Consider the following 25,162-nt stretch of genomic DNA (forward strand, 5'->3'; position numbering starts at 1 on the left):
AAACACACTGTAATCGCTCAAAATGATGCCCTAAATAATGTATATCCAATTTATTTTCAAAATGAGTGTGTTTTTGCATTTTTTGCACTGATTCCGCTGAAGTTACACATAAATATAAAGCAAAAGAGGCGCAAGTTCTCCGTTTTTGGTGCAATGATGACTCGTTCCATTAGATGGCGCTATGTTTCTATAGCAAGAATCAAAGTGGAGGAGTGCTCTTATAATTGAGTCGTGTTAGAATTTCAGAGGTAATTTTGGGAGGATTCATTTGTTTGTGAAAAACAGTGTTTATTAACTAGACTCATGGGACTGGAAAGAAAGTACCAGTAGCCTATATTTGGTTGCTGCCAAATAGGATCTACCTGCGGGCCCATAGTTAGGGAGGATAAAAATAATCACAAATGAAAATTAAAACGACTCTGAAGATAAAAATAGAACAGTAACTCAATTCTATTAAAAGCCTTTCTGATCAAATGACAATAAAACTTCCAACAATCGTATGTGATGTTGTGATGTGTGTGCTATGATATCATAAAGCGCAGTTACAAGTTACTACAGCCAATACATAATCTTAGAAAAATGATGTGTCGATAGGGCTGCATGGGTGATGAGACAAATTTAGACCGTGTGCGCTGTTAAAGAGACAATCGCATCAGGTGATGACTGCCCACTTAAGCATCAGTGTTATCACTTCAGATCCAGGGGTTTCCTTCCCAGGGTACCAAGGGCTTTCCATCCTCCTCCACGCAGGGTAGAAGACGAGTTCCCACGCATTGTGGAGCTCCGCTGTGCCTCTCCAAACAGACTACTCCTCCAGGCGAAAAAAATAAAAGCACGGGTTTTGGTGACAGGCACCATGCGCAATGACTGACTCTGTGGTCGGCTCCAAGCGCAGCACAGAAATTTAGTCCGCATCATTCCCTGACAGCTCCCAGAGAGAGAGGAGAGCGGAGAGCAGGGCTGGATTCTCAGGTAGGCTTTTTCATCTGCTTCGAAGGTTTTTTCTAACATTGCATCCTCGAGCTAAAAATCCCTGTGAGGTTACTGCGTTTGTCCAGTGACTCAGTGCATCAGAATTTCTCATTTACAAGTTGAATGAATGCAGCATTTCATTCACAGGAGAGATGGATCTCTTATGGAGGAACGCATTCATGACTTATGTTTGTTAATTTGATGGAAATGGAACCTTTTTGGACATTTGTCTTTATGAGTCAATTACTTACTGAGTCATTTGAATGGGGGAAAAAAGCATTTGTGAATGTGTGCAGTGCAACTTAGTATGCATGGAGCTGCTGCTAATTAACCTATGTGAGGTACAAATTATGCAAATGAACATTTCATTGATTCCTTTGTTTTATGGAAAACATGTCTTTCTCTGCAGCTGAATGTTCTTGTCAGTCATGCAGAGATGTTAATGGAGCTGATTGCCTCTTATTCCAAATTGTTGCATTGATTTTACTACAGCATGCTTTGCTGTTGTGATTATGAGCTCATGAATGGCTGATAAATATAACTCTTGGTGTAGCTTGATAGGTTTCGTTAAATCCTCCGAAACAAGACTGGAGGCTGGCTGCACTTCCTTGTTGCAGATCTGATAGAAGAAAGCAGACCTGGTAAGTCATGTGGGAGATTGTGTGGTTGCGGTCCCTGGGCGTTGCTGCAGGATTTTTAGGAGCGCACACTGGGGCTTGATGTGCCTGCAGACTGGGAGGAAAACATCAGTGATGCCTCCTGATGCTGGTGTGGGCAGGGCAGCTCTCAACTCCAGCTGTGTCACCACGGGGGTCTTCTCGGTCGCCTACTTGTTGTGATATTACCTCATCCTGCACCCGTGGGTTATTACACTTTGTGGGTCAGAGCGGTGCGTGTCGTAAACAGGACTTATGGGACCAAACCAGTGTGTTGCATCTGGTGTTAATATAAAAAGGAGGACAGGAGAAAGGAAGCTGGGAATCTGCCTTCTCGGTTCCACCATCTCCAACTCCTCCTACAGACCTGAAGCATGGGGATTAAATGGGGGAGGGGAGGAAAAAGACTGAATGAACAGTCTGAGAGATATCTGCAGCTGCCTCCTCTCACATGAGCAATCACAGTAGTGATTGGACGACACCCTTATAAGCTGGTACCTCTCTCTGTGTGATTCTGACTCTCTTCCAGCACACTGTTTTCTGTCCAGAGGAGGTGCAAGAGTGAAAAGGGGAAAATTGTTTCTTTGGACATGAAATGAAAAAACAAGACATGGAGAGAGCACTAGTAGGAAACATAGGCGTTTAAGGAAAAGGTGAAAAAAAGATGGAGGAAGTGCTCTGCACACTAACTGCATAATTTAAAGCTGAAGGATACGAGGCGACTGTACCCATAATCCCATGTCTTCAGCTTGTCTTTTCCCTCTAACCATGACGCCCCAGCAAGATGCATCATTTCAGACAAATTGCAACCACGTTTATTGATATGAGCAGTGATCCACTGGCACTATCACTGCAACAATGACCCGTTCTGCACAAGCTTTGAAATTTGGCACAGGTACAGTCCACTACAAACACACAGGCTGGTGGACACACACGCACACACGCAGCTTTTAATCATTCTCATCTTCTGATCTTGCTGTTACCATGGCCACAGTTGGTAAAGGTGCATGACTCTAAGTTCCTCTGAGCTCCTCACAATCCATATATGGAGCTTGGAGCCCAAATCATATGTTACACTCTAAATATCTGTTGTTTTCTGCGCCCCGCTTTGGAGCATATTTCTCAATTTGTTCTATGAGAGATGATTTTTCTGCCATTTGTGGCCGAGCTTCAGAAGGGAGTGGCTTCATCTCTCAGAGTGAGACAGACTCGGATGAGAATCGATTCACCAGCCTCGCTGAAACTGGTGATTAGATCTGCCTAAATACTGTGGCATATTGGAAAAGACAGATGTAATTAATGTGGCCTTTAAACAAAGTTCTCCCAAGAGAGAAAGGAGTTAAAATCCATCTATATATGGTCAAATCTATAAACAACAGCAGCCCTTCTTGAAGCAACATTTCTGTCCAGTGCCACTTTATACACTCGGACAGATATATTCAGCTGAGTAGAATCACCGCTGTGCATATGTTGTAGCTGCAGTAATGCTCCAGAAGCTCAGAGTGATTTCAAATAAACAAACTTTGCATTTCAAGTCACATAGCCGAGCTTCCAAACCAGACCAGAACAGCTTCTCGTTTGCCAAGAGATCTGCTGAAAAACACCCAGGGGCATTGTACCTGCTAGTGTGCAGCTGGGACAAGAGGGAGTGTCAGATATCCAGCAGCTGAACCTTGCCAGATCTTCAGAGCAACAAAGAGACAGAATCATGGCCCATCACACCGAGGGATCGATACGAGATCGCACTTGCTTCTTTCCATGTTAAGAACCATGTAGTTTATCTCAGCAGACCACCAGCTGCAGGTCACTTCTGGTTAGTGGGGAATAAATGTATCTTTACGAGAGACCTTTACTGCTCTGATTTAATGCCCCTGTCCAGTAGTACTTGTTTCCCGGAGATAAGATGGGAGGAAATTGAAAGAGCATGACTGGTCAATGCATCAGCGGCAAGTCCTCGAAGTCCTACCTCTTACCCCTCGGGCACACAGGGATGAATCACCATCAGCCAAGAAAATTTGAGACTTAATGCAGGCTCATGCTTGGAGTGCAATTAATTGAGTGCTCCATGTCCGATAGCCTTTTACTTCTGTAGTTCTAAAATAAGGCTTGGATGAAAGAGGCCTCTGAGTTACATCAAAATGTCTGAGACAATGTGGGTCAGCAGACATTTTTCAGCTAAATTTGAGCTCCTACAGGATATGGACTGCTAAATCAGAGTGTTGATTTAAGAATGAAATCCTCAGCCCCCTCCACGTTGAGGTCTGTTGGGCCAGGCCAGCAGTGATAGCGAGATAACAGCATGGTAGCTTGTTGGTCACTGGATGGTCTTTCCTGTTTGTTCTCCAGCCATGCGGGACCTGGAGCCATGCCTGCCGAGAGGATGTAGTTGTGTGTATTTCAATCGATGCACCACTCTCGCATTTGAGAGGTGAAGAGTCCTCACAGATGGTTCCGCAGATGGTCCCTGTCAACGCCGTTGTCTGACTGAAAACATGGATAATTTGTCGATGCCACGGACCCAAAAGGCTAACAAACATCGTTAATGCTTCCCAAAATAGAATTTTTCTCAATCTGTCCGACCCTCTGTGATCTTTTTCTACCCCCAAATCCAATGTTCTGTGAATAATTTCTGATAGGGATCCGAGCACATAAAGCGTGCACTAATGCCTTAAAGAGGGGACTTACATAGAGTGAAAAGCAATGGGGGTGGGAGTTGTAAATAATTAAGAAATGCTGAGTGATGTTTTCCTCCTGCAGTGGAGGGCTTGGTGGTGCAGTGCTTTACAATCTAGCCCAGGTCCAGGACTCACTCTGCTGCTATGTTGGCATCTCTCAGTCCCTTTATGGGGAGTGAATGGAGTTGTGCAACGCAACTGGGGTGGGTGGTTACCTCTTTTCTTTTTGGTGCTTCCTACCCCGTCTCCCCTCTCGCCCTGCAGGCCTGGTGTGTGAGCATTAGACATCAGCATCTGAATACTTTAAGGAGTTAGTTTATAAGACCTAATGATATTTTTTGTGGATTCATTCAGTAGAAAGTCGTTAACCACTCATAACTCTTTAAAGGAACAGTTCACCAAAACTAATAATTCAGTCATTATCTATTCACCTCCATGCTGATGGAAAGTTGGGTGAAGTTCACACATAACATTTCTGTAGCTTCATGTTGCAGCATTCTCCCAAACAACTGAAGTAGAATGGCACTCTGTAGAGTGCAAACCTCCATCAAGGCCCAACAGTCCCCTGTTATCCACGCCTAATTCAAAATCAAACTCAAAGCCCTGTATCATTCTAAATTTTAAAACACCAGTAACTGCTTAACTGTAGTATAAGATGATCTAATTGGGTAAAACGTTCGCAAAGCGTGCATCTCTCCCCACGTCATATATATACATATATTCTTCTAAAGATGCATTTAAACCATTGGTACCTTTCTGAATCCCCGCGATCTCAGCTGCACATTGGTGGTAGTTGCTGGTTTCTTTCCCAATTTGTTACTGAATAGTGGCTGGAATTAAGTCTACCCTTTTGAAAACATATTTAAATCCGCTAGATCCGGATTTGTGTTAGTATCCGCATCAAATTGCACTGACTTACAGATACCAGCCAACTTAATACGGCTGATTTTACTGTGCATAATTCCCTGATAAATTAACACAATTTTCAAAAAAACACCCGATCTACTCTAATGTCATAAAAAGTGAAAGACAGTTCCTGCACTGGTCCCTTTATCTGGATCCCCAACAGTTAATGGGGTTTATTCTGTGCCAAGACCCATCCACCATCCGAGTTTCATGGAAAGCTGTCCAGTGGTTTTTGTGTAATCCTGCTGACAAACCAACCAACAAACGGACACAGGTGAAAACACAACATAAAATGGCTCTATGCAGCTCATCTAGCTCATCTGCAAACCCAGAAATCCACTACTGATTTGAAAATTTGTTATTTACACCCTAAACACACGGTCAAGCTTATGTACCCACTTAAGACGGGGTGCGCTAATGCATTTAGCTTAGTAGCTACAGTGAAGATTTCAGCTTAAAAAAGTGTGTAAATAACATCTTTTCAAATCAGTTTGTGATCTCTGAGCTTCTTGAGACATGGATTACACCAGATGAGCTGTATGGATCAATTTTACAATTTTTCTTGGTTGTTTCTTTTTACGTTTTGAAACAAGTCCCCATCTACTTCATTTGTTTAGGAGAATGCTGCAGCGCTGTTTTGCTGTGAAGCTCCGGGGTGAACTGTTCCTTTAAGTATGGTGCATTCCAATAAAGCTTGTTTAATGGTCTGATCAGCTGTGTGGTGGTGCCAATTACAAGTCTAGATATTTAACAGTCTGCACAGACCTTGAATTTCTTTTTGTAATTAAACCCACCACCCACATGCAGCACGTTGTACTTTTTGATGACATGTTACCAACGTGTGAGTCAATGTTATTGTCAACTAATTCATGTTTTTTTGAGGAAATTTTATTAAAGGTCTGTAGATGACTCATAACTCAAACTCTAAATTAGTGAATTTGACCTGTGGTTGGCTCTCAAATTGAGTCTGTATTTATAGATGGGAGTGAAGAAGAGATTTGATTTTTTCAGTCTGCTCAGGCATGATGTTCCAGATCACCACGGGAACTTGAGTCGAAGCTGTAGACCGGCCAAGACTCTCTCCTGACTGAGGATCTCAGGCTGTGTTCCGTTTCATAATACATAAAGCATTCTGAGTTACAGCCAGGCCAGATGGTAGAGGAAGACAAATTAGTTTAAAAAAAAAAGTCTTTTTAAACCCAGCTATTTAGATTTCTTTTGCAGTTTTAATGTTTAAGATGAAAGTGTAGGAAATGCATTTCAGTTTATCAATATTTTCATATAATTTCAAAAGTAATAGTATAAAAAGAGGAGAAGAATTTAATAACCAGACATCCATGCTTCAAAATAATATTTTTTTTGGACAGATGAATCCTGTTGCATGATGTTGTTCATAGTTTCCCAACATGATAAATTATGAATATGAAGTCCCACAAGGCAGTACACGCCTGGTAATGGCTACGTTCAGAAAAAATAGTGAGTTTCTTGCAGCAATGTGAGAGATTGTGTGTGTGTGTTGCGAGGTTATTAGGTCTTTAATAGGAAAAGCACCATGGCTATGGCTGATGAAACATTGATGGTGACAGCAACATGAAATAAATGTGCATGGTTCCACCAGGATTATTTAATCATTTGGTCGTGTGTGTATGCTGCGCTGACATTAATATCAACTCTGGCATCTGCCCAATATCAGCACCTTCAAAAATGTTTCGGAAGAAAAAGTGCTGATCTGAGTCCACGGGGACTCTGCGTTGGCCAATGGTAAGGGTTGTTGGTGATTGGTTGGTGGCTACAGCTGAGCTTTAAGGCAACCTCCATTATGTATAAGTAAGTCGTACCCCGAGGCATTAAAATACAAATGGGGACCTGATGAAAGATAAATTAAAGTGAAGCCAATTGTGGGACGCTGCATTGATCTTCGATTCTCATTAACCCATTTAAGAATTGTCCTTCTTTGAGGATGGCGAGGGAATTGTTGCCCTGGAATTTAAATGTTGTGTTTCAGGTTCATTATCTTATATATGTTAAAAAATAGCACACATAGAATGGTATAAAAAAAAAAAAAAAATCCAACTTATTTCCTGTCAGGTTACTTATCGTCTGGAGACTCACCGATTGACCAACCAGAGACCAGAATCAGCCGGTTGTAGGCATGACCAGCCATCAGATATATCCAATTCTGTGCTGGTCTCAATTGACTTGACACACAAGTCCCCCGCCCCCACAACAGGACCACAAGCCCGACAGAAAAAATACAGAAATATTTTATTTAAGTGACCTCATTTATGTGTACTTGTTGTGCTTTTCTTTCATTTTTGGTCGTGCTTTCTAGAGCAGAGCGATAGAGTTTTCTTTGGGGAAAGTAAAACCTTGTAGTCGAGGGTTCTGAATGCAAAATAACAACATGGTATCGCCATTTGCTTTTAACAGCAGCGCATTAGACAGACGCCTTCTGTACTTTTCCCCATAAGAGTCCCTGATACCAGTACACTTATGGGTCATTGAATAAAATTGCTTACAACATGTTAGATAAAGTGGGATATACTGCAGTTAATTTTCAGTCTGATGTTATTTATACAAAAAAGCTCTGTCCAGTAACGGACCACTTTTTTTTAAAATCTGTTTGAGTGAGGGTGAGAGAAGGTCCTGTAACCTGGTGCATTTTTGGAGAAAATGGAAGAGTTATTATAAACATACAAATGTTGACGATACTGAAACTTAAGTGATAACACTGCCAAAGATTGAGAGTTTGAGACATCAAACCTTGTATTTCTATCTTTTGTCATTTTGTTGAATCACTGAAGGGTGGTATTTCTTATTGAACTCTGGAGTCTTTATTTTTGGTAATTTTTTTTGAAAATGTAAATTACAGTTGTCAGGTCATAAAAGTCTCAGTCTAACAATACCATAGCTTAAATTCCAAAGTCAAATCGAATCGTATATATGGAGAATCGTGACACTTCTATTGATTATAACATGAAAACATTGGTGTAAAACCTTGCTTTTACACAACCTTTTTTTTTTTTTGCTGACCTCAGTACAAAGGAGATGACTCTCTTCCCTCCACGCCGCCCCCCCCACCCCCACCCCCCCAGCTCTCAGTGCTGTATGCATAATGATCCATGTCGGATCAATCCACCAAAGCCCCTCTGCCTCATTCTCACTCTTCCTACTTTTTCAGTTCTTGTTTCAAGAGCACCAACATCTTGGAGAGAAATGTGTCCATCTGTCAGCCATGTCCAGGTGCTCTTATCCAAGTATAATACTTTTCCTATCATATGCTCTGCAGTAATGACTCATACACCTGATATTGAAAGTCACACAACAAGATTAATCAGTGCAAGAGCCTGATAAGACTTAAAGCTAGATGCTTTAAGGAGGAGATGCTAGATGTTGAGCGTTCACTGAGTATCAAGTATTCAAAGAGAATGCACGGCGCTGTTTCTAAAAATGGATCGAAAATGTGTAGGGCGCGCTCTGGGAGTTGTGTGCATACATCCCTGAAGATGTACAGATGCAGATTTGTATTGACTACCCTCTCAGGCCCCAAGGAGGAGACACAGGTTTCTAATTTGGTCCTCTCTCCACCCCCATATGAAATTCTATACAGGAGAGATCCTGCTGGGCTGGGTGACTTATGATGATCAGGCAGATGACTAGCTCGAGTCGATTCTCCCCTGCTGGTCTTTCCTGTTGTCATCTCACACATGATCTGTTACTATTCATGCCTGGTGTATTTGTAGACACTGTTGTGTGGTTGGATTGCACCGTTCTGGGCATCGCTTTGTATATCGCCACGTCTGAAATCATCGTTGCAGACGCTTCGTGACATTTCGGAAAAAGAGAGAAAAACAAACACAGGAAAATATCTGCTGCTCCCAAGAGAAGACTCCACCACCTGCCTGAGTCATCTTATATGGGAGGAAAACACATACAAGATGAGTGTTGCATCGAGTCAGAATCACAGATGACGCAGATTAGTTGCATTAATTATCTCGGTAGCGGAGAGGATGACAGTCTGAGGGTCATAGTGATGTCATAACTGCAGAATAACAAGGCCTAATATGACGTTTTGGTCATGACAGTCCATTATAATTGGCTTCAGGTACATTTTTGAATGTAACATGTATTGTGAATGTGATATGACATGTTTTGTAGACATTTTATGGTGACTGGGCTGCTGATTTACTTTTCTTTAGGTTCAGTTTTCAATTTTATGTTGTTACAATGCTGTGCTTATGATCTGGTTAGGCTAAGGCACAAAACACTTGGTTGGGGTAAGGAAAAGCTCATGTTTTCACTTAAAATACCTGTTTTGGTTGGCACAAGCATAGCTTGAGATGTCCCGTCTTCTCGTCAAAAACACCCATGTTTTGTCGCCACAAACAAGGCTGACACCACTGTCGCAGGGTCTCCGTGACATTTCGGACAAAGAGAGATAAACAAACACAGGAAAATATCTGTTGCTCCCCAGAGAGGAATCCACCACCTGCCTGAGACATCTTATATGGGAGGAAAACACGTACGAGATGAGTGTTGCACCGAGTCAGAATCACAGATGACGCAGATGAGTTGCATTTATTATCTTGGAGAAGATGACAGTCTGAGGGTCTCAGTGATGTCATAACTGCAGAATAACAAGGCTCAATATGACATTTTGGTCACGATGGCCCATTATAATTGGCTTCAGGTACAATTTTGAATATGTAAAAAGGTGTAAACCCTCTCTGACTGTACAGCAGATGAAACCAAGCTGCACTTTTCTGTGTCTGAAGCAGCAAAGCCTATACTGACAGCTCTTTATGAGAAAAGTGCATATACGATCCTTTAGACTATCTCCTGAATGCTAATTGGTTTGTCAGCACGGAGTCCACTTCAGTGATGCAGTAACATCTATCCCCAGCACCAAAGAGCTCTGACTTGTCTGAGTCAGTGATTACCCAGCCCAAGTCTGACTGCCCCCTCCCATCTGTCTCTCTTCCATCCACCTCTTCAGGACAATCATGTTAGACAAAAGTGGTATTATTAATTTTGGCAAGTGAAGGACGGACACACTTGAGAGCCTCTGTGTATAGGATATATATCTATATATTGTACAGTCAGAATGATGTCTGAGCTGCAGACTGATGCTGAAAAGTGGAAAAAGCACAAATGCTCCCAGAGGAGCGTGCTGCCACTGTTGGTTGGATGCAGCAGCAGCGTCAAAGGAAAAAGCCCACACCCAGAGTGTCTATTGATAGCACAGCGAATTTGTTGTTATTCTGTGAATCCCGCAGGCAGTGCAGCAACAGATTAGAGCTCAAAAGGTATGTAGCCTGACGTTACGCAGCATAATGCGAGCAGCTGAATGAGGGAGACAGCGGCGCACCCCTCCCTTTCGCTCCCTCTTTCACTTTCTCCAAGGTTCTACAGTGCCAGATTTTACTGCTGCGAAAAAGCTGAACACAAGTGAAACTTATTGATTTAGCTTTTAGCCTTATCATTATCCATCCTTTACAGTATCTCCATCCCATATGGTACCTGCACTCTCCTCACCCTGCACCATCACAGTTCTTGACAGGCTCCACAGAGGCTTTTATTTCCTCTTGTTGCTCGTTTGCAGAGCCGGCTGGTCCCCTCTGGTTTGTGGCACTTCCCCTCAGGACATACACTGCTGTGTCCTCCGGCCTGTCACTGCTGCTGCATCGCTCCATGTATTGTCTGATGTCTGGCAGAGGCTTGAAGTCAACTGCACCTCACACACACACTGAGCAGACGTGCCCATTGGCACTCGCCTCAGTGATTCCTGTCGACATCTTCCTATCGTCTTTACTATGTCAGATTAAATTACACTGCTAGTGTATCGTGTATGGCTACATTTGACAACTCACTGTCTGCCGCTGTCATTATTAGCAATGGGCTGTGTTTCTCAGCGTGATTTTTTTTGCACCGTGTACACAAACAATTGCAAAAGCTTATCTCCTGTCATCGAGTACTTTAAACACATTGATGACACAGCCATCTCGAGTCTCCTCCTCAGCAACACTGACTCTCTTCTGGACCACAAACAATACAGTCCCAATTCCCAACCCCATCAACAGAATAAATGTTGGCAATGTATTTCTTTTGGTTGCAACTTTATGTTTCTTTACATTAAATATTTCTATTGTGTGGCTGTGATGTGGTTAGGTTCAGACACAAAAAACACTTGGTTAGGGTTAGGAAGAAATTTAATTTTGGCCTAAAATACCTCTTGTGATTGCCTCAAACACGGCTGGAAATTGTCCTTAAAGGTGTGCTTAAAAATATCCAGTGGTGTCATGCTCACAGATATTGAGACGCAATCTCGAACTGCAGTCAGTGGCCCGGCAGCTTTTTCACCTCGTAACTCAACCACCATGTTCTCCACCTCCCGATATCGACAGTTAGGTCATAAACATGTAACATGAATGAATTATCAACATGGTACGTAGCCTATGACATGTACAAATGTGAACATATCATATCAGTGGTTTACAGAAACCTTTTATCCTGGCAACTGAGCTGCTGGTGGTTCACAACATGGGAGTGTAGATAAGCTCCTTCTTATAAGCTCAGCGGCCCTCCCCCTGAAAACACCTGACCCACACTCCCAGACCCTCCAGCATCCCCGGAGAAAGAGTAGAAGTGATTGAGCCAATACTGTAAATACACAGACATCACTTTGGATAAAAGCTTCAGCGTCAACCAGCACACCATGAAAACTCAGAAATATTGGAGACAACGACTCTTAGTCATCCTCGTCAGCACAGACTCACCTCCTCCTCCTCCTCCTCCTCCTCTTCCTCCTGCTGTATCGTAGCATAATTGAGTCACTCCTGCTATATGGAACCATCTGTTTCTTTGATATGTGTCGAGTGACAAACTGGAAGGCATTCCTCACAGTTTCACTTACAGCTGCCAAAATAATCGGTCTTGCCACCTCCTATTTGGAAAGCACATATACATTTACCCACACCCAACGTCGTTTCACTGTGGTCACTAATGTACAGCAGGGCTCGTTTGTCATACACTTTGCTCCGCCTGTTTTACCCTGTTAGAATCACTGTCTGTCAGCTTAGTTTACGTTTGTATTTAACAGATCTATTGTGTTTGTGTTCTGTTTGCAGTGTTTTCCTGTGTTCATTCATTGCACAAATATGTCTGTGGATAGAATTTGATAAAACAGGCTTGGCAGGAGGGGATGGTTCTGACTAGGCTTTAAATCTGGCACTAGGAAATGTGCTTGCATCGCCACTGGCAGCTGATATTGTTGTTATTTCAGACTTAATATGTAGATTCATAGAAAGCAAGCAGATAAAGGGGAAAGCATGATTATTTGATGATGATTATTGATTACTTATCGATTTTGATCTATTTTAGTAACTGTTCTGTTGGTCACTGATGATGAAGTCATCATTGGCTACCTTTTAAATCAGCCCTGCATCAGTGTGTGGCAATCAAAGGAAGTGAATCTGGTGACTTGCCAAATATAAAGTCAGCAATGTCCTGGCTCACAAATTTGTATGCAATTAGGGCTGCAGCTAACTATTCACAATAAATCAATTAGTCTATAAAATGACAAGAAATAATCATCATAATTTACCAGAGCCCAAAGTGACATCTTTAAATTGCTTCTTTTGTCCAACTAACACTCCAAAACCCAAAGAGTCTTCATTTACTATCATACATGATAAAGAAAAGCAGCAAATCCTCACATTTAAAGGTTAGCTCCACCAATTTTCCATATTAAAGTGTGTTTACAGGTCTTGGGAAATGCTACTGCATAAGTGAAAAAAGTTGTAAAAAGCCTTTTGTGGCTCCAGAGGTAGCTGCATGTAATCTCATAAATTTCCTCCAGTGATGTCACTCAGTGGCTACGTTGCATTGTGGGTAATGTAGGCTCAAGGTTTCAAAAGGGAAGAAGAATGAGTGAAATAAAAAAGGCGGTATCTCAGGTTCTGCTTTATCAGTTTTGATCATTTGTTTTTAAAATGTCCAAAATGAGTCCAGCAGTGTTATATGAGTGCAATGCTAGGCTAGTGGACTGCTTTTCAAAACCTGGCGCCTATATTACCCACAATGCAACTTGGCAGAGTGGCATCACTGGAGGCAATTTATCCGATTCATCTGGAGCCACATAAGGTTTTATACTTCTTTTTCACATACACAGTAGTACTCACCAAGACCTGTAAACACACACGTGTGAAATTGGTGGAGTTACCCTTCAAGAAGCTGCAACCAGCAAATGTTAGACATTTTAGCTTGAACATTTTGCCCCTTAACTCAGTGCTGCATGAGATAAGGATAGAGGATAGCTTTAAGCTTAAATTCACCCAAAAATGAAAATTCAGTCATTATCTACTCACATCCATGCTGATGGAAAGTCAGATGAAGTTTTGCAGTCCACAAAACGTTTCTGGAGCTTCACAGCAAAACAGCATTGCAGCATTCTGCTAAACAACTGAAGTAGATGCAGAAAATTTTAAAATATAAAAAAAAAATAAAAATAAAATATAAAATGGCTGCATATAGCTTGTCTGACATAATCCAAATCTCTGGAAGCCCTGAAATCCCAGCTGTTATTTACATCCTTGATGCACCCACTTCAGACGGGGTGCCCGCTAACGCTGTTAGCTTTGCAGCTTTAGTGAAGATTTTGTCTAATAAAGGGAATAAATTTCATCTTTTTAAATTAATTTGGGAGCTTCCAGAGACCTAGATTATAATTTATGACCAAAGTCCACATCTACTTCAGTTGTTTGGGAGAATACCTGTTTTACTGTGAAGCTCCAGAAATGTTTTGTGGACTACAACACTTTACCACACCACAGCGGGGCGAGTAAATAATGACTGAATTTTTATTTTTGCGTGAACTTTAAACCTTTAAAGTATGGACTGAAAGAGAAATAACTTGTCATGGATTTGTGACTTCTGACTTGACTGACAAAGGCATGATTTTTCACCCAAATTAAAAAGCTCTTTTCGGGACATTAGTTTAAGATCATCTGACTATTTCATGCTTAATTCATCTTTCGTCTTTCTTTCTGTCCACCTGCAGGCTGTGATAGCGCAGCATGACGGACACTGTGATGAGCAGCAGCTCGGATCGCTGGGTGTCCAACGACAGACAGAGGATGCATGCTAGGTAAGAGTGGTTATCAGAGCATTTTCAGATTGTTAAGCTTCTCTATGCGTCTACCAACACTATGCTGTTCTCTCCGTTGTTTCACCTGCATCCCTCCGATGTGTGACACAGTGATAAAGAGCAGTAAGTAGACAAACTCCTACTCCACCCTCTCTTATCTGCATCACATATGTCTGTTTTCTCTGTTCACACGTGTATGCAAATGAGCTGATTGGATATCATGTAGTAAAATTATGGAAGCAGTGTAACCGCAGCTGGAGAAAATGTTTTTGGCTGACAGGGGCAACTGGACCACGCAGCCAGGCCCTGGTTCTAGTCCAGACCTGACAGATGAGGAGAAAGAGATTATAAACAGTGTGATCGCCCGTGCTGAGAAAATGGAGGCCATGGAGCAGGAGAGAATCGGGTGAGAAATTGTAAAACATGTAGTGGTTTCTCCGATATGTGTGTATAAAAGCGAGATCACCTGATACATTTCGACCTGCATTAATTAACAGTGACATTTTAAGTAAGATTTCACCCTGTGCTGCTGCAGGCGCTTGATAAACAGGCTGGACGACATGAAGAAGACTGTATGCGGTGATGGAATGTCCCGCTGTTTGCTGTGTGGGGAGACGCTGGGCTCACCTGGGGTCAGCTCAGTGGTGTGCGAGGACTGCAAAAAGGTGAGTCAGACACACTCCTCTGCTGCATCACACAAAAGTTGGGAAAATATAATAGGTCGTGGTCTATGAGCTGTGTATTTGTAATAACATCGTAAAGGGCGAGCAGCTGGAAATCTCTATTTTCTCCTGTCGTGTAGAACATGTGTACCAAGTGTGGTACACAGTGTGGCAGTCGGCCTCGCGCCGTGTGGCTATGCAAGATCTGCAGAGAACAGCGAGAGGTGAGTGCTTTACACCTGTGAAGAAATAAAAGAAAACGATTGTGTGTTGGAAAGGCTGTGACACGTATTTCCTCGGTTTCCTCAGGTGTGGAAGAGGTCTGGTGCCTGGTTCTTCAAAGGTTTTCCTAAGCATTACCTGCCTTCACCCATGCCATTATCTAAAGGAAAAGAGACAGCTGGCCAGGATGCAGCAGAGCCCAAGAGGCGGCCAGCCTCTCAGCCCAGGGAGGCAGTAACCAAACCACAAGCAGCAGGTAAGAGTAGCCCCTTGAGCTTTTAGTCTGCGGTCTTTTATAAGCCATGATGAATTTTTAGGTCAGGCGACTTGCAGGTCCTTTCCACCATTTGTGATTGACTTGTTTGCTTGTTGTCATAAACAGTTACTTTACATTATGTCAGACTCCTGCCTCTGAGCAGCACGTTTCAGGTAGGTTTCCAATATATAGAGAGCTCTTTATGAAGGCATCTGCTGGGATGGAGAGGCGAAGTTACGCCCCTCCCGTTGGACCACCATAGGACCTTATTTTAAAAAAAATATGTCCAGTAGTGAACTGCGAGACGGTGTCATGAATTACCATACCAAGCTTGTCAGGGAGGTCTAGTTAGCTGCTAGCGTTAGCTGTCTTTCTTTCTAGGGTCCAGATGTGATGACAAATGGCCAGATGAAATCAGCGCTGATACCCCATGACTCAAATCATGACACAGAGTATCGCCTGTAGATGCAGATTAAGGGGGGGCAGAAATCACAGTTGGTATTGCCCCCCTAGGTAGTTCACTATTTAAGGTGCGCACCCACCCAGATACTATACAAAATCATCAACAATGGAGAATACCATGATTAGGGGGTGCAATCCCTGCAGAAACAAAGGTAATATTTAAATGTTTTCCTTATTGGTGATACAGTTTTGACCCCGATAAATAGGCAAGTCAAAACAAACGGCAACTCCGCAGTCTCATTAGATCAGCATCTGCACATGAACCCTCATGCAACCCTGCCTCTCATTGCTCTTTTCCAAACCATCAAACCTTTTATCTGCTTCCCAAATTTGGCAACACCGCCCACAGTTGCAGAGGAGGGGGATGAAGAGCTCAATTAAGCTGTCGGAAGGTGCATGCTGTGACACAGGCATGAGCCTCCAGGTGGTGCTGGCACAATGGGTCGCATCGTAACATTTCACACTTTCTCCGTGATTACCTGAGCAGCGTGATTTCCCCCATATAAAAGAGAGGCGTAGCTTGAACAGACAGACAGACCATATAGCTGCGGCATGTACAGTAGTCGACTGCCACAGCTTGTTGTAGTGTATGTAGGTCAATGCCTTTGCAACGAAAAAGCTGCAACATCAAAAGTATCCAGAGAGACTAGGGAGTATTACACATTCCACTGCAGTAGGAGCCTGAAGTGGTGTGATTATGCATGTCTCCCTTATGTATAGTGTGTCTGTGTATTTACTGTAACATGCTATCCATGCTTATTTTTAGTACCAGAGCCACAGGGCCGTGCTGGTTACCCACCTGTGGCCCCTAAACCATCAGGTGTGCGCATGGCCACAGGCGGGGCTGGCCCTGAAGAGGCGGGGCAGGGCAGCCCAGTGGTGATGAAGAAGATGGTGCCCGTCCAGAGCTCCAGACCTCAGCCTGCTCCATCAGCCTCGCTGGCCCAGCAGGGTGAGACACAGCCCTTTGCTCATGCCCCAAACATTAAACCTGCCATGCATGAATTATAAAATCACAGTTACATCTTTTTTCAATATTTGTTTTCCGTCTAAACAAGTAAAAAAATGGTGCCATTATTATAGTTGTAGTATGTAGATGTCCACTGCAGTAGTCAGAGGTATGAAAAGTGATTCTGGAATAACTGTTAAATCCTGTTAGTGTCTGAAAACCAGGCGGGTAAAACAACTTTTTTCAACTAAATGAGAGATGTAAGAAAAATCCATATCCAGATTTTAGTAATATTTTTTTTCTACATCATTTTTCTGTGAAAAAACATAAATCCACTCCAATAGACGTTTGGCACCAAAGAGCATGTTTTGTCCATTGGATCTATATTTAGTTAAAATGGGCCTATATTTAGATAAAGCCTGATGATTATTTAAAGGAGACATATTATGCTCATTTTCAGGTTCAGAATTTTATTTTAGATTACTACTAGAATAGGTTTACATTCTTTAGCGCTCAAAAAACACATCAGTTTTCTGTCTGAAACACACAATACCTAGTCTCCTCTAATTGGTCAGCTCACACATACCTGACCCAGCGCCACTAACAACAACAGAGTAACTGTGCTTAATCAATTCTTAAGTTGCAGAACAGCCACTAAACATAAATCATGTAGTGTGATGTCACAAAATCACAGAATTAAAGGCGGGACTACTGACGAGGCGATTCAGGAGCAGTGTTTTCTGTGGGAGAGAGGAGCTTTTGGTGGTGTCGACTTTTTAACTTTCAAGATATTTTACATGCACAAGAACCCATATAAAAACACTTAAGGTAAGGGGGAAAAAAAGAAAAAGCATAATAGGCCTCCTTTAATATTGCTGTTTAATTAAACTATTCAAGTGTAAATGATATCATAAATCATAAAACACACAAAATAAGGTAGACCTAAAAAAGCAAATTATAGCCTTTGGTCCATAACGTCCACTATTTTCAGTCACAGTAAAAAATATTGAAGAAAAATATCAGTAAAATCTGCATAAAAGTATTTCGAACACTCTATTTAATTGAAATAATTGAAATTATAATATTTAAATGATAATAAGTTAAATGATATTGTGGACGAGGCTTCTGGGGTCCATCATCTGGTGATTGGGAAATAGTACCCCAGCTTGATTGGTTAAAAATGGCTTCCAAATATCTGTCCTCTGTAGTAGACACCATGCATGAAAGGGTTCACCAAACAATGCATCCTGAACTGTGTTAATTTGTGCAGTCTCAGATGATTGAATGTGGTTGCAGGTCCAGTGGCAGGAGACGGAGGAGCCTACTCAACTAGTGCAGTTCCTCCTGAGCAGAGAGCACCTCCTGCAGTAAGAGAGGAGCGGAGGCAGCCCGCTGCCTACGGTGCTCCTCCCGCCCGGCAGCAACCTCCCCCAGCTGAGGAGGAGGAGGAAGCCAACGACTATGACTCTGATGAAGCCAGTGAGTACACCATCTGCTCTCTCTTCACATACAGTACGGTGGCTGATGTGTCGAATTTAATTCCACCTCATGTACAGTGATTTCTTTTCACTCATTTAAGGTAAATGGCAGCAGATGGGGAGGGTAAAGCTAAACATATTGTCATGCAGCATACAGTATTGGCTGTTGATTAACTTAATTTGGCAGCCTCTCTGTTCCGCTGAGGGACTCTGAGTCATACCATGGTGACGCTTGATTTTTGCCTTTGAGTCTGCTGGTAATAATTCATATCTATAAATTGCCCAATAGTCCTCGCAAACATCAAGTATCATTCTGGCAGCATCTATTGAGCTGGCTAGAAAATGACAAATGATCAGCACCATTTGTTATCGAAGTCTGACAATCAATATCTGAGGAAGTATAGCAGAGGAAGATGTCAGGACGTCAGGAAGGAAGTGAATCACCAAATCAATACATATGCTGTGTAATTGTACAGTTTTTTCGTATATCCCATTTTAATCATGAGAATGGTGCCATGCCATTCATGTTCCGCGCCTGCAGCGTCTAGCGGCCTTTATTCTCTCTCCAGAGGATTGGGTGTTAATTTATTTTATTGAGGTCCGGGAATAGGGAGCTGTGCAAATAATTTGAGATACAACGGGGCTAACAGGATATAGATTCCCCTTGTGTTTGACCCAATCCCCTGTGTTGGGAGGGAAAATGGCAGAAATAGCATTGGTTTCATGTGCCTGTTCTCTATAGAGATGTAATGGTGAGAACAGTGATGCTGCTGACTGGTTTCACTGGTTAGAACTGCTTCTGTGTTGTGGATCTGAATTTACTGGTTGTTTCAGCTTAATAAAGTAATGTTCTCTAAAAGCTGAATTCAATTGGGCATGGTTATGCTACATTTTTAATCTGACATATTCTGATAATCATAATTTGAAGTCGGATCTCTACAAGTGTGCGTTCGATGTGTAACCAATCAGATCTAGTAGTATATCTGATTAAAAATATGGGCTGATGAGCTTGTGCTGATTCTTCTTTTTCCATGCATGTGACTGTCAGTTTGTAGAGAAATTTCACTGTTTGACGGATTGCCGTGACTTTTTGCTCTGCTCCTCAGCATATTGTAGATCCTCTGAATATCATCAGGTCAGATTTGACTTGTTTAATTGTTTGATTTATGTTTAAAGATCTAATATGTAAGAATTCTTCATTAAAATGTCTAAAAAACGACTACAACTTATACAATATTTTGTTGGGTTATGTACTTACATTATCCCAAATGTTTCCAACAGAAATCCACAAATGTATTCAAGGTAACAGTGTGTTTAGTCACGTGTGGGATAGAGAAGTCGGCGAACGAAACTAAGTTCATGTCAGACAGATTTTTATCAGCAATAGTGTTTGTGTGTTCACCATCAGTGAAGCAGTTTGAACGTGTGATGATTTGTGTTTTTTCGCGTTACTCACACGGGTGTTCGCCCCAAACAGCGAGAAAACTTACTGGCTGTACTTACTGTACATTAGCCGTAAACTAGCGAGCAATGGCAAAGGTTCGTTCTCTTCTTTTTCCCCTCTCCTGTCTGTGATGTTGTGTTCATGAAGTAAAGTACATTTCTCCTCCAGCTCTCGTTGGCATTCAACATTACAGAACATAAACACCCGACAATGGTGAATGGTCACCTCCGCAGATTGCTGCTACAGTCAGGTTGATAAACAGGAGTGAAGATAAATCCACTTTTTAATCCCAAAAGTTGTAAAGTAATCTCTGAGCTCTCGTTAAACAGCTCCAGATCAGAGCAGAATCGGATGTGACTCTGGGTGATCATTCCTCCAGAAGGTCTGGCTCTGCCCCTGATGCTCTCCCCCACAGTTCTTAGCAGCTACAGTGGCTTGTTTTGTTAGAAATCATCAAAAATGTAATATTGTGTGTTTAAATGAGCCACAGCTGTAATTTCTGTTCAGTGCTTATTCAAATGTCAGAATGCTAACATGCTAAATGGTAAAAATGTTAAACATTTTATCATCAGCATGTTCGCATGCTGACATTAGGCACATTAAGCTCAAAACAAAGCTGTGTTTGAAGTTGTTGCATTGTGTAATTGGAGCTGATGAAGTTGATTGTGAATCTCAGTCCAGAGAAGTTAAGAAAAATTAACAAATGACATTTGATTTGCAATGAAACTCCTCCAAATAAAATGTGTGTGGGCAGTATTTCACTCTTCTTACCGAGAACCTTATTTTTCTCAATGTCTTCCTTTGAGACTTGAGTTTATTTGATTTCTTCTATATTATATGCCCCTGCTCTGTAATGAGATTTTTCTGCTGTTTACTTAAGGTAAAAAAAAAAAAAAAGGCTGTGAATGTGAACTTCAAGGCTTATTCTTAGAATATTTTCGTCCATCATTTCCGCCCATTTGAGCTGGCACTTATTCTCACTTCGACTGAGTTCTATTTGAGTTTTGTTGTTTAATTACAAGAGTGTCTTTCCCTGCATTTATACTCTTAATTATTCAAAAGCAGGCGCACTGTCTCACTGGAGTCTAATGTAATGACTGCTCTGGGTCTCTTTCAGCCACTCTGGGCTCTCTGGAGTTCAGTCTGCTCTATGAACAGGAAAGCAACAGCCTCATCTGTAGCATCCTCAAAGCAAAGGTACTACTATTCTCCTCATTCTCGCACACAAAGGGACAATAACAATCAAGTGGTTTATGTTAAAATGCTTCTAAATGGTACTTTAGCTTAATTGCTCTCTGCTGTGCATTCATAATGTGACGGACACGGCGCTTCGTTTCTCCCCAGGGACTGAAGCCCATGGACTCGAATGGACTGGCAGATCCTTATGTCAAGCTTCACCTGCTGCCAGGGGCTAGTAAGGTAAAACATGAACCTTTTGCTACATTAAGCTTTTACTTCTTTTAAAAGATTTATTACCTTAATAGTCTGCAAAGCAAAAAAAAGGAAAGGTGGTGATTTTAGATCCTTTTGGTTTGATGCGAGGCCTTTCTGCTAGCTCAAGCCTGACACCTTGTGGTTTGAATTGACAAAGTCCTAAAAGGTCGAGATCTTGAAATTGATACTGATAGATTAAAAGTTGTAGTAAAGGTACATGTGTATGTATACTGAGTTGTAGTGGAGAATAGGGCAGGTCTCAGGTGCAAAAACACCTTTTGATGGGAAGCAGCACCGTGTAGATACTTGCTGAGATAAAGTAGCACGCACCACAGATATGCAAGATCTTGTGTAGTGGTAACATGCCTCGGGATATTTCCATTTCCTTGCCCTGATCTACCCTGCTTCTAACAGTCTAACAAGCTGCGCACAAAGACCCTGAGAAACACCCGCAACCCTGCGTGGAATGAAACTCTCACCTACCACGGCCTGACAGATGAGGACATGCAGCGTAAGACCCTCAGGTGGAAACTTAAATCACTCATTTAGCTGCAACAACCCGCTAATCATGTTTAAAACTTAATCTGCCCTAAATTGAGGTGTAACAGGCCTGTATGATTAAGAATCTCTTCTGATTTCCACAGGCTGTCTGTCTGCGATGAAGACAAGTTCGGGCATAATGAGTTTATTGGGGAAACCCGAGTGGCACTGAAGAAACTGAAGATGAACCAGAAGAAAAACTTCAACGTGTGCCTTGAGAGAGTCATCCCCGTGAGTGGAACTCAATTACATTCAAACAATGCTTTGTTCTCCTTGTCTGAATCTCTTATTGACCTGCTGTAATCTCGTTCCTCCCTCGCAGACGAAGAGAACTGCAACAGCCGGGGGAGCCAGAGGCATCTCTCTCTACGAAGATGAGGCAATGCTTTTATTCCCCAGCATGTCTAAACGTGACAGATTCCTCCACACAAATCTTTTCATTAATCCCACTGAACTGTATTTCCCTTCTTCTGCCCTTTCTTAGCCGGGGAAGGAGGGCGGAGAGGTAGAGGAGCGCGGTCGGATTCTGATGTCCCTTATGTACAGTACCCAGACCAACCGGCTCGTTGTAGGTGTCGTGCGCTGCGTCCACCTGGCTGCCATGGATGCTAATGGCTACTCTGATCCATATGTCAAAATGTAGGTAGAGCAGGATGAGAAGCTCATTTGATATCTAGAAATGGCATGAATTCACTTTTATATGTGTACAATTCACAGATGTCTGAAACCTGACATGGGGAAGAAGGGGAAGTGCAAAACACAAATCAAGAAGAGGACCTTAAACCCCGAGTTTAATGAGGTTTGTAAGAGGGTTCAAGGTGATAGCAAATAGTAAAAATTCGCTTTTTCATAAATTATTACTGCAACGCTGACTGAAGTTTATGTGCGCAAAATTCCCAATTTTTGACTGTATTCTGAAAAAGGCAACATTCCTACGAAGCTGTTCACATGACTGACTATTCCAGTGATATTCCCATCTACTAAAAGCCATGCAAAGTTCAATAGCAAACACAGACTGCCTCTTTTACTCATTCAAATACCTTCCTGGAAAGGTCGGCGTTGTGGTATTTGTGCATATCCGAACATCTGTTGATATCCAAGTCTTTCATCATGTTTAAAGTAGGTGTGTTTCTCCTTCCAACCAGAAATGTGGGCTTTTTTTAAATGCAGGTAAATTAGAGGCCCTTATCATCAGTCCAGACCCCTCCAGCGAGCCCTGCTCTGCTCACTTAGCTTCTCTTTCCTGTTACATTAAGTCCCAGTACAAAGATCTGGGTGTTATCTTTGCCAATAAACTAAACTTTGATCATCAAGTGAAATCAGTTGTTCAATCAAGCTGTCTGCAACTTCGTCTTATCTCGAAAGAATTAGATCTATTGTATCCATTAAGAATCTGGAAACTGTCATACATGCATTCATTACATCCCACTTAGATTTCTGTAACTTTTTTACTTTTTCTGTCTCTCTCAATAAGATCTTTCCAAACTTCAACTAGCTCAAAATGCTGCAGCAAGACTACTAATCCAATAGAAAAGTCCACATACTGCTAGCAACTCTATATTGGCTTCCTTTACATTTTTTCGAACTGATATAAAATGTTTGATGATTACTTTTAAAGCATACTTTGGGATAGCCCCTGATCATATCACTGACTTACTAGCCCCTCCATTATATTATTATTATTATTATTATTATTATTATTAGCTTCATTCAGAATCAGGCCTAACTGAATATCCAAACCTAATATTCTGTCCACATGATCAGGATCGTATTCGGAATATTGCCATTTTCTGAAAAACAGTGGAATATCAGTGTGCGTGTAAACATAGTCGCTGTGGTTATATTCTTGGGGAAAATGCGGAAAATAATTATTCATGTCTCGATCACATTTCAGGAATTCAGCTATGACATCAAACACAGTGAACTGGCCAAGAAGTCTTTAGATATCTCCGTGTGGGATTATGATATTGGGAAGTCCAACGACTACATTGGTAAATATTTGATAACGTTGCTTTGATTCAATAAAACTGGACTTCTCACCTGCTCGCCACCTGCATTAACGCCTCACTTCCTTCCTGACAGGTGGCTGTCAGCTGGGGATCACTGCCAAAGGGGAGCGGCTGAAGCACTGGTACGAGTGTTTGAAGAACAAGGACAAGAAGATTGAGCGCTGGCATACCTTGTATAACGAGAATCACGTTGCTAGCGATTAACCATTTGCTGCCTCTCACATACAGCATGAGCTAAACCCCCCCCCCCCCCTTTCAACTTGGTTTGCATTTAACTCCTCATGCACTTTTTCCCATTTTTTATTATTTTATCTATTCCTTAACTACCTGGCTATCACGCAGGCTTACTCACCTCCTTTTCCATGATGAAGTATACTAACAATCCCTCTGCCTGTGCTGATACTTAATCTGCCTCTGGGACAAATTATGGCATAAATGAATTAGAGATTTCACTAATGTAATCAAAACATCTGTCAGCGAACAGCTGCACAAGGACCGACATGCCTGTCAGTGATTCTATGTAGTCTGCTGAGCTTGCTGCTTTCTTTGCTTAAGAAAATGAAGTTTGATTGCAGGACAGGACAAAAAAGCAATATGTTATGGCATCTGAGGTAGAAACCATTTTCCAAAGTCAGAGCTCATGCCTGATATTCATTCAACCGTCAGGATATTCTTTATTTTTGATTTACATCATGCTGTAGTGAAACACTTGAACTGTATGAGCATGCCAAGCCACAGACATATGAAAACACGCAGCTGCACCTTCAAATATTCAACTGTGCCCATACTGTATATTTCCATGAAGAAATGTTTACATACTGATACATTGCTCAGGTTAGGATAGACATCTGATAAACAGATGATTCATAAGTCAGTGGACCATGAGCTAGATTAATATTTCATGAGTTGCTGTTAATTTGTGATTTAAAATTATAGCACACCTAGTTAAACATTAGCGTTTTTAAGTATGGTTAGTCAAGCTGTGAATTCTGATTCGTTGAAAGTATTGACTGTGATTAGAGCAAAGTGAATGCATTCTTTTCTTTCTTAATTATGGTGAGATTTCGCAGGAAAAAAAAGGATTTTCCTCCTGCTGCTGTACCTCTACTCTTCTGAAGCTCGCGGTTCACTCTGACACCTCAGAGGTTTTCTACTGTAGTGTTTACATTGAATGCACACGGCCAGGTCTCTTACAGGTTTCCCTTGAAAAAAAAAATGTGGCTGCTCCACTCAAAAAGGAGAGAAGTTTGGACAGGTTATGTCAGAAGTATGTGCAGCTTTACCTGCATGCACTGTGCTCGTGACTCTGGCGTGCCTGGGGCAGTCGTGGCCTGCTTTTACCCCAATGCACC

The 25,162-nt window shown here is 41.9% G+C and overlaps 1 protein-coding gene across 1 annotated transcript; it reads left to right on the forward strand.

Annotated features, from left to right (window-relative positions):
• Positions 1–900: 900 nt before the first annotated feature.
• LOC140996295 (rabphilin-3A-like) lies at positions 901–24,014 on the forward strand. Its single transcript, XM_073466651.1, is given in 19 exon segments — positions 901–972; positions 14,268–14,354; positions 14,466–14,477; positions 14,635–14,760; positions 14,890–15,019; positions 15,157–15,240; positions 15,326–15,526; positions 15,640–15,667; positions 16,723–16,908; positions 18,202–18,384; positions 20,945–21,024; positions 21,172–21,246; positions 21,676–21,785; positions 21,906–22,032; positions 22,124–22,180; positions 22,286–22,440; positions 22,519–22,600; positions 23,696–23,792; positions 23,884–24,014. Coding segments are annotated over 18 exon segments (1,935 nt in total). The 5' UTR covers positions 901–972; positions 14,268–14,283.
• Positions 24,015–25,162: the final 1,148 nt, after the last annotated feature.

Source organism: Pagrus major, chromosome 5 (genome assembly GCF_040436345.1).
Source record: "Pagrus major chromosome 5, Pma_NU_1.0".
Taxonomy (NCBI): Eukaryota; Metazoa; Chordata; class Actinopteri; order Spariformes; family Sparidae; genus Pagrus; species Pagrus major.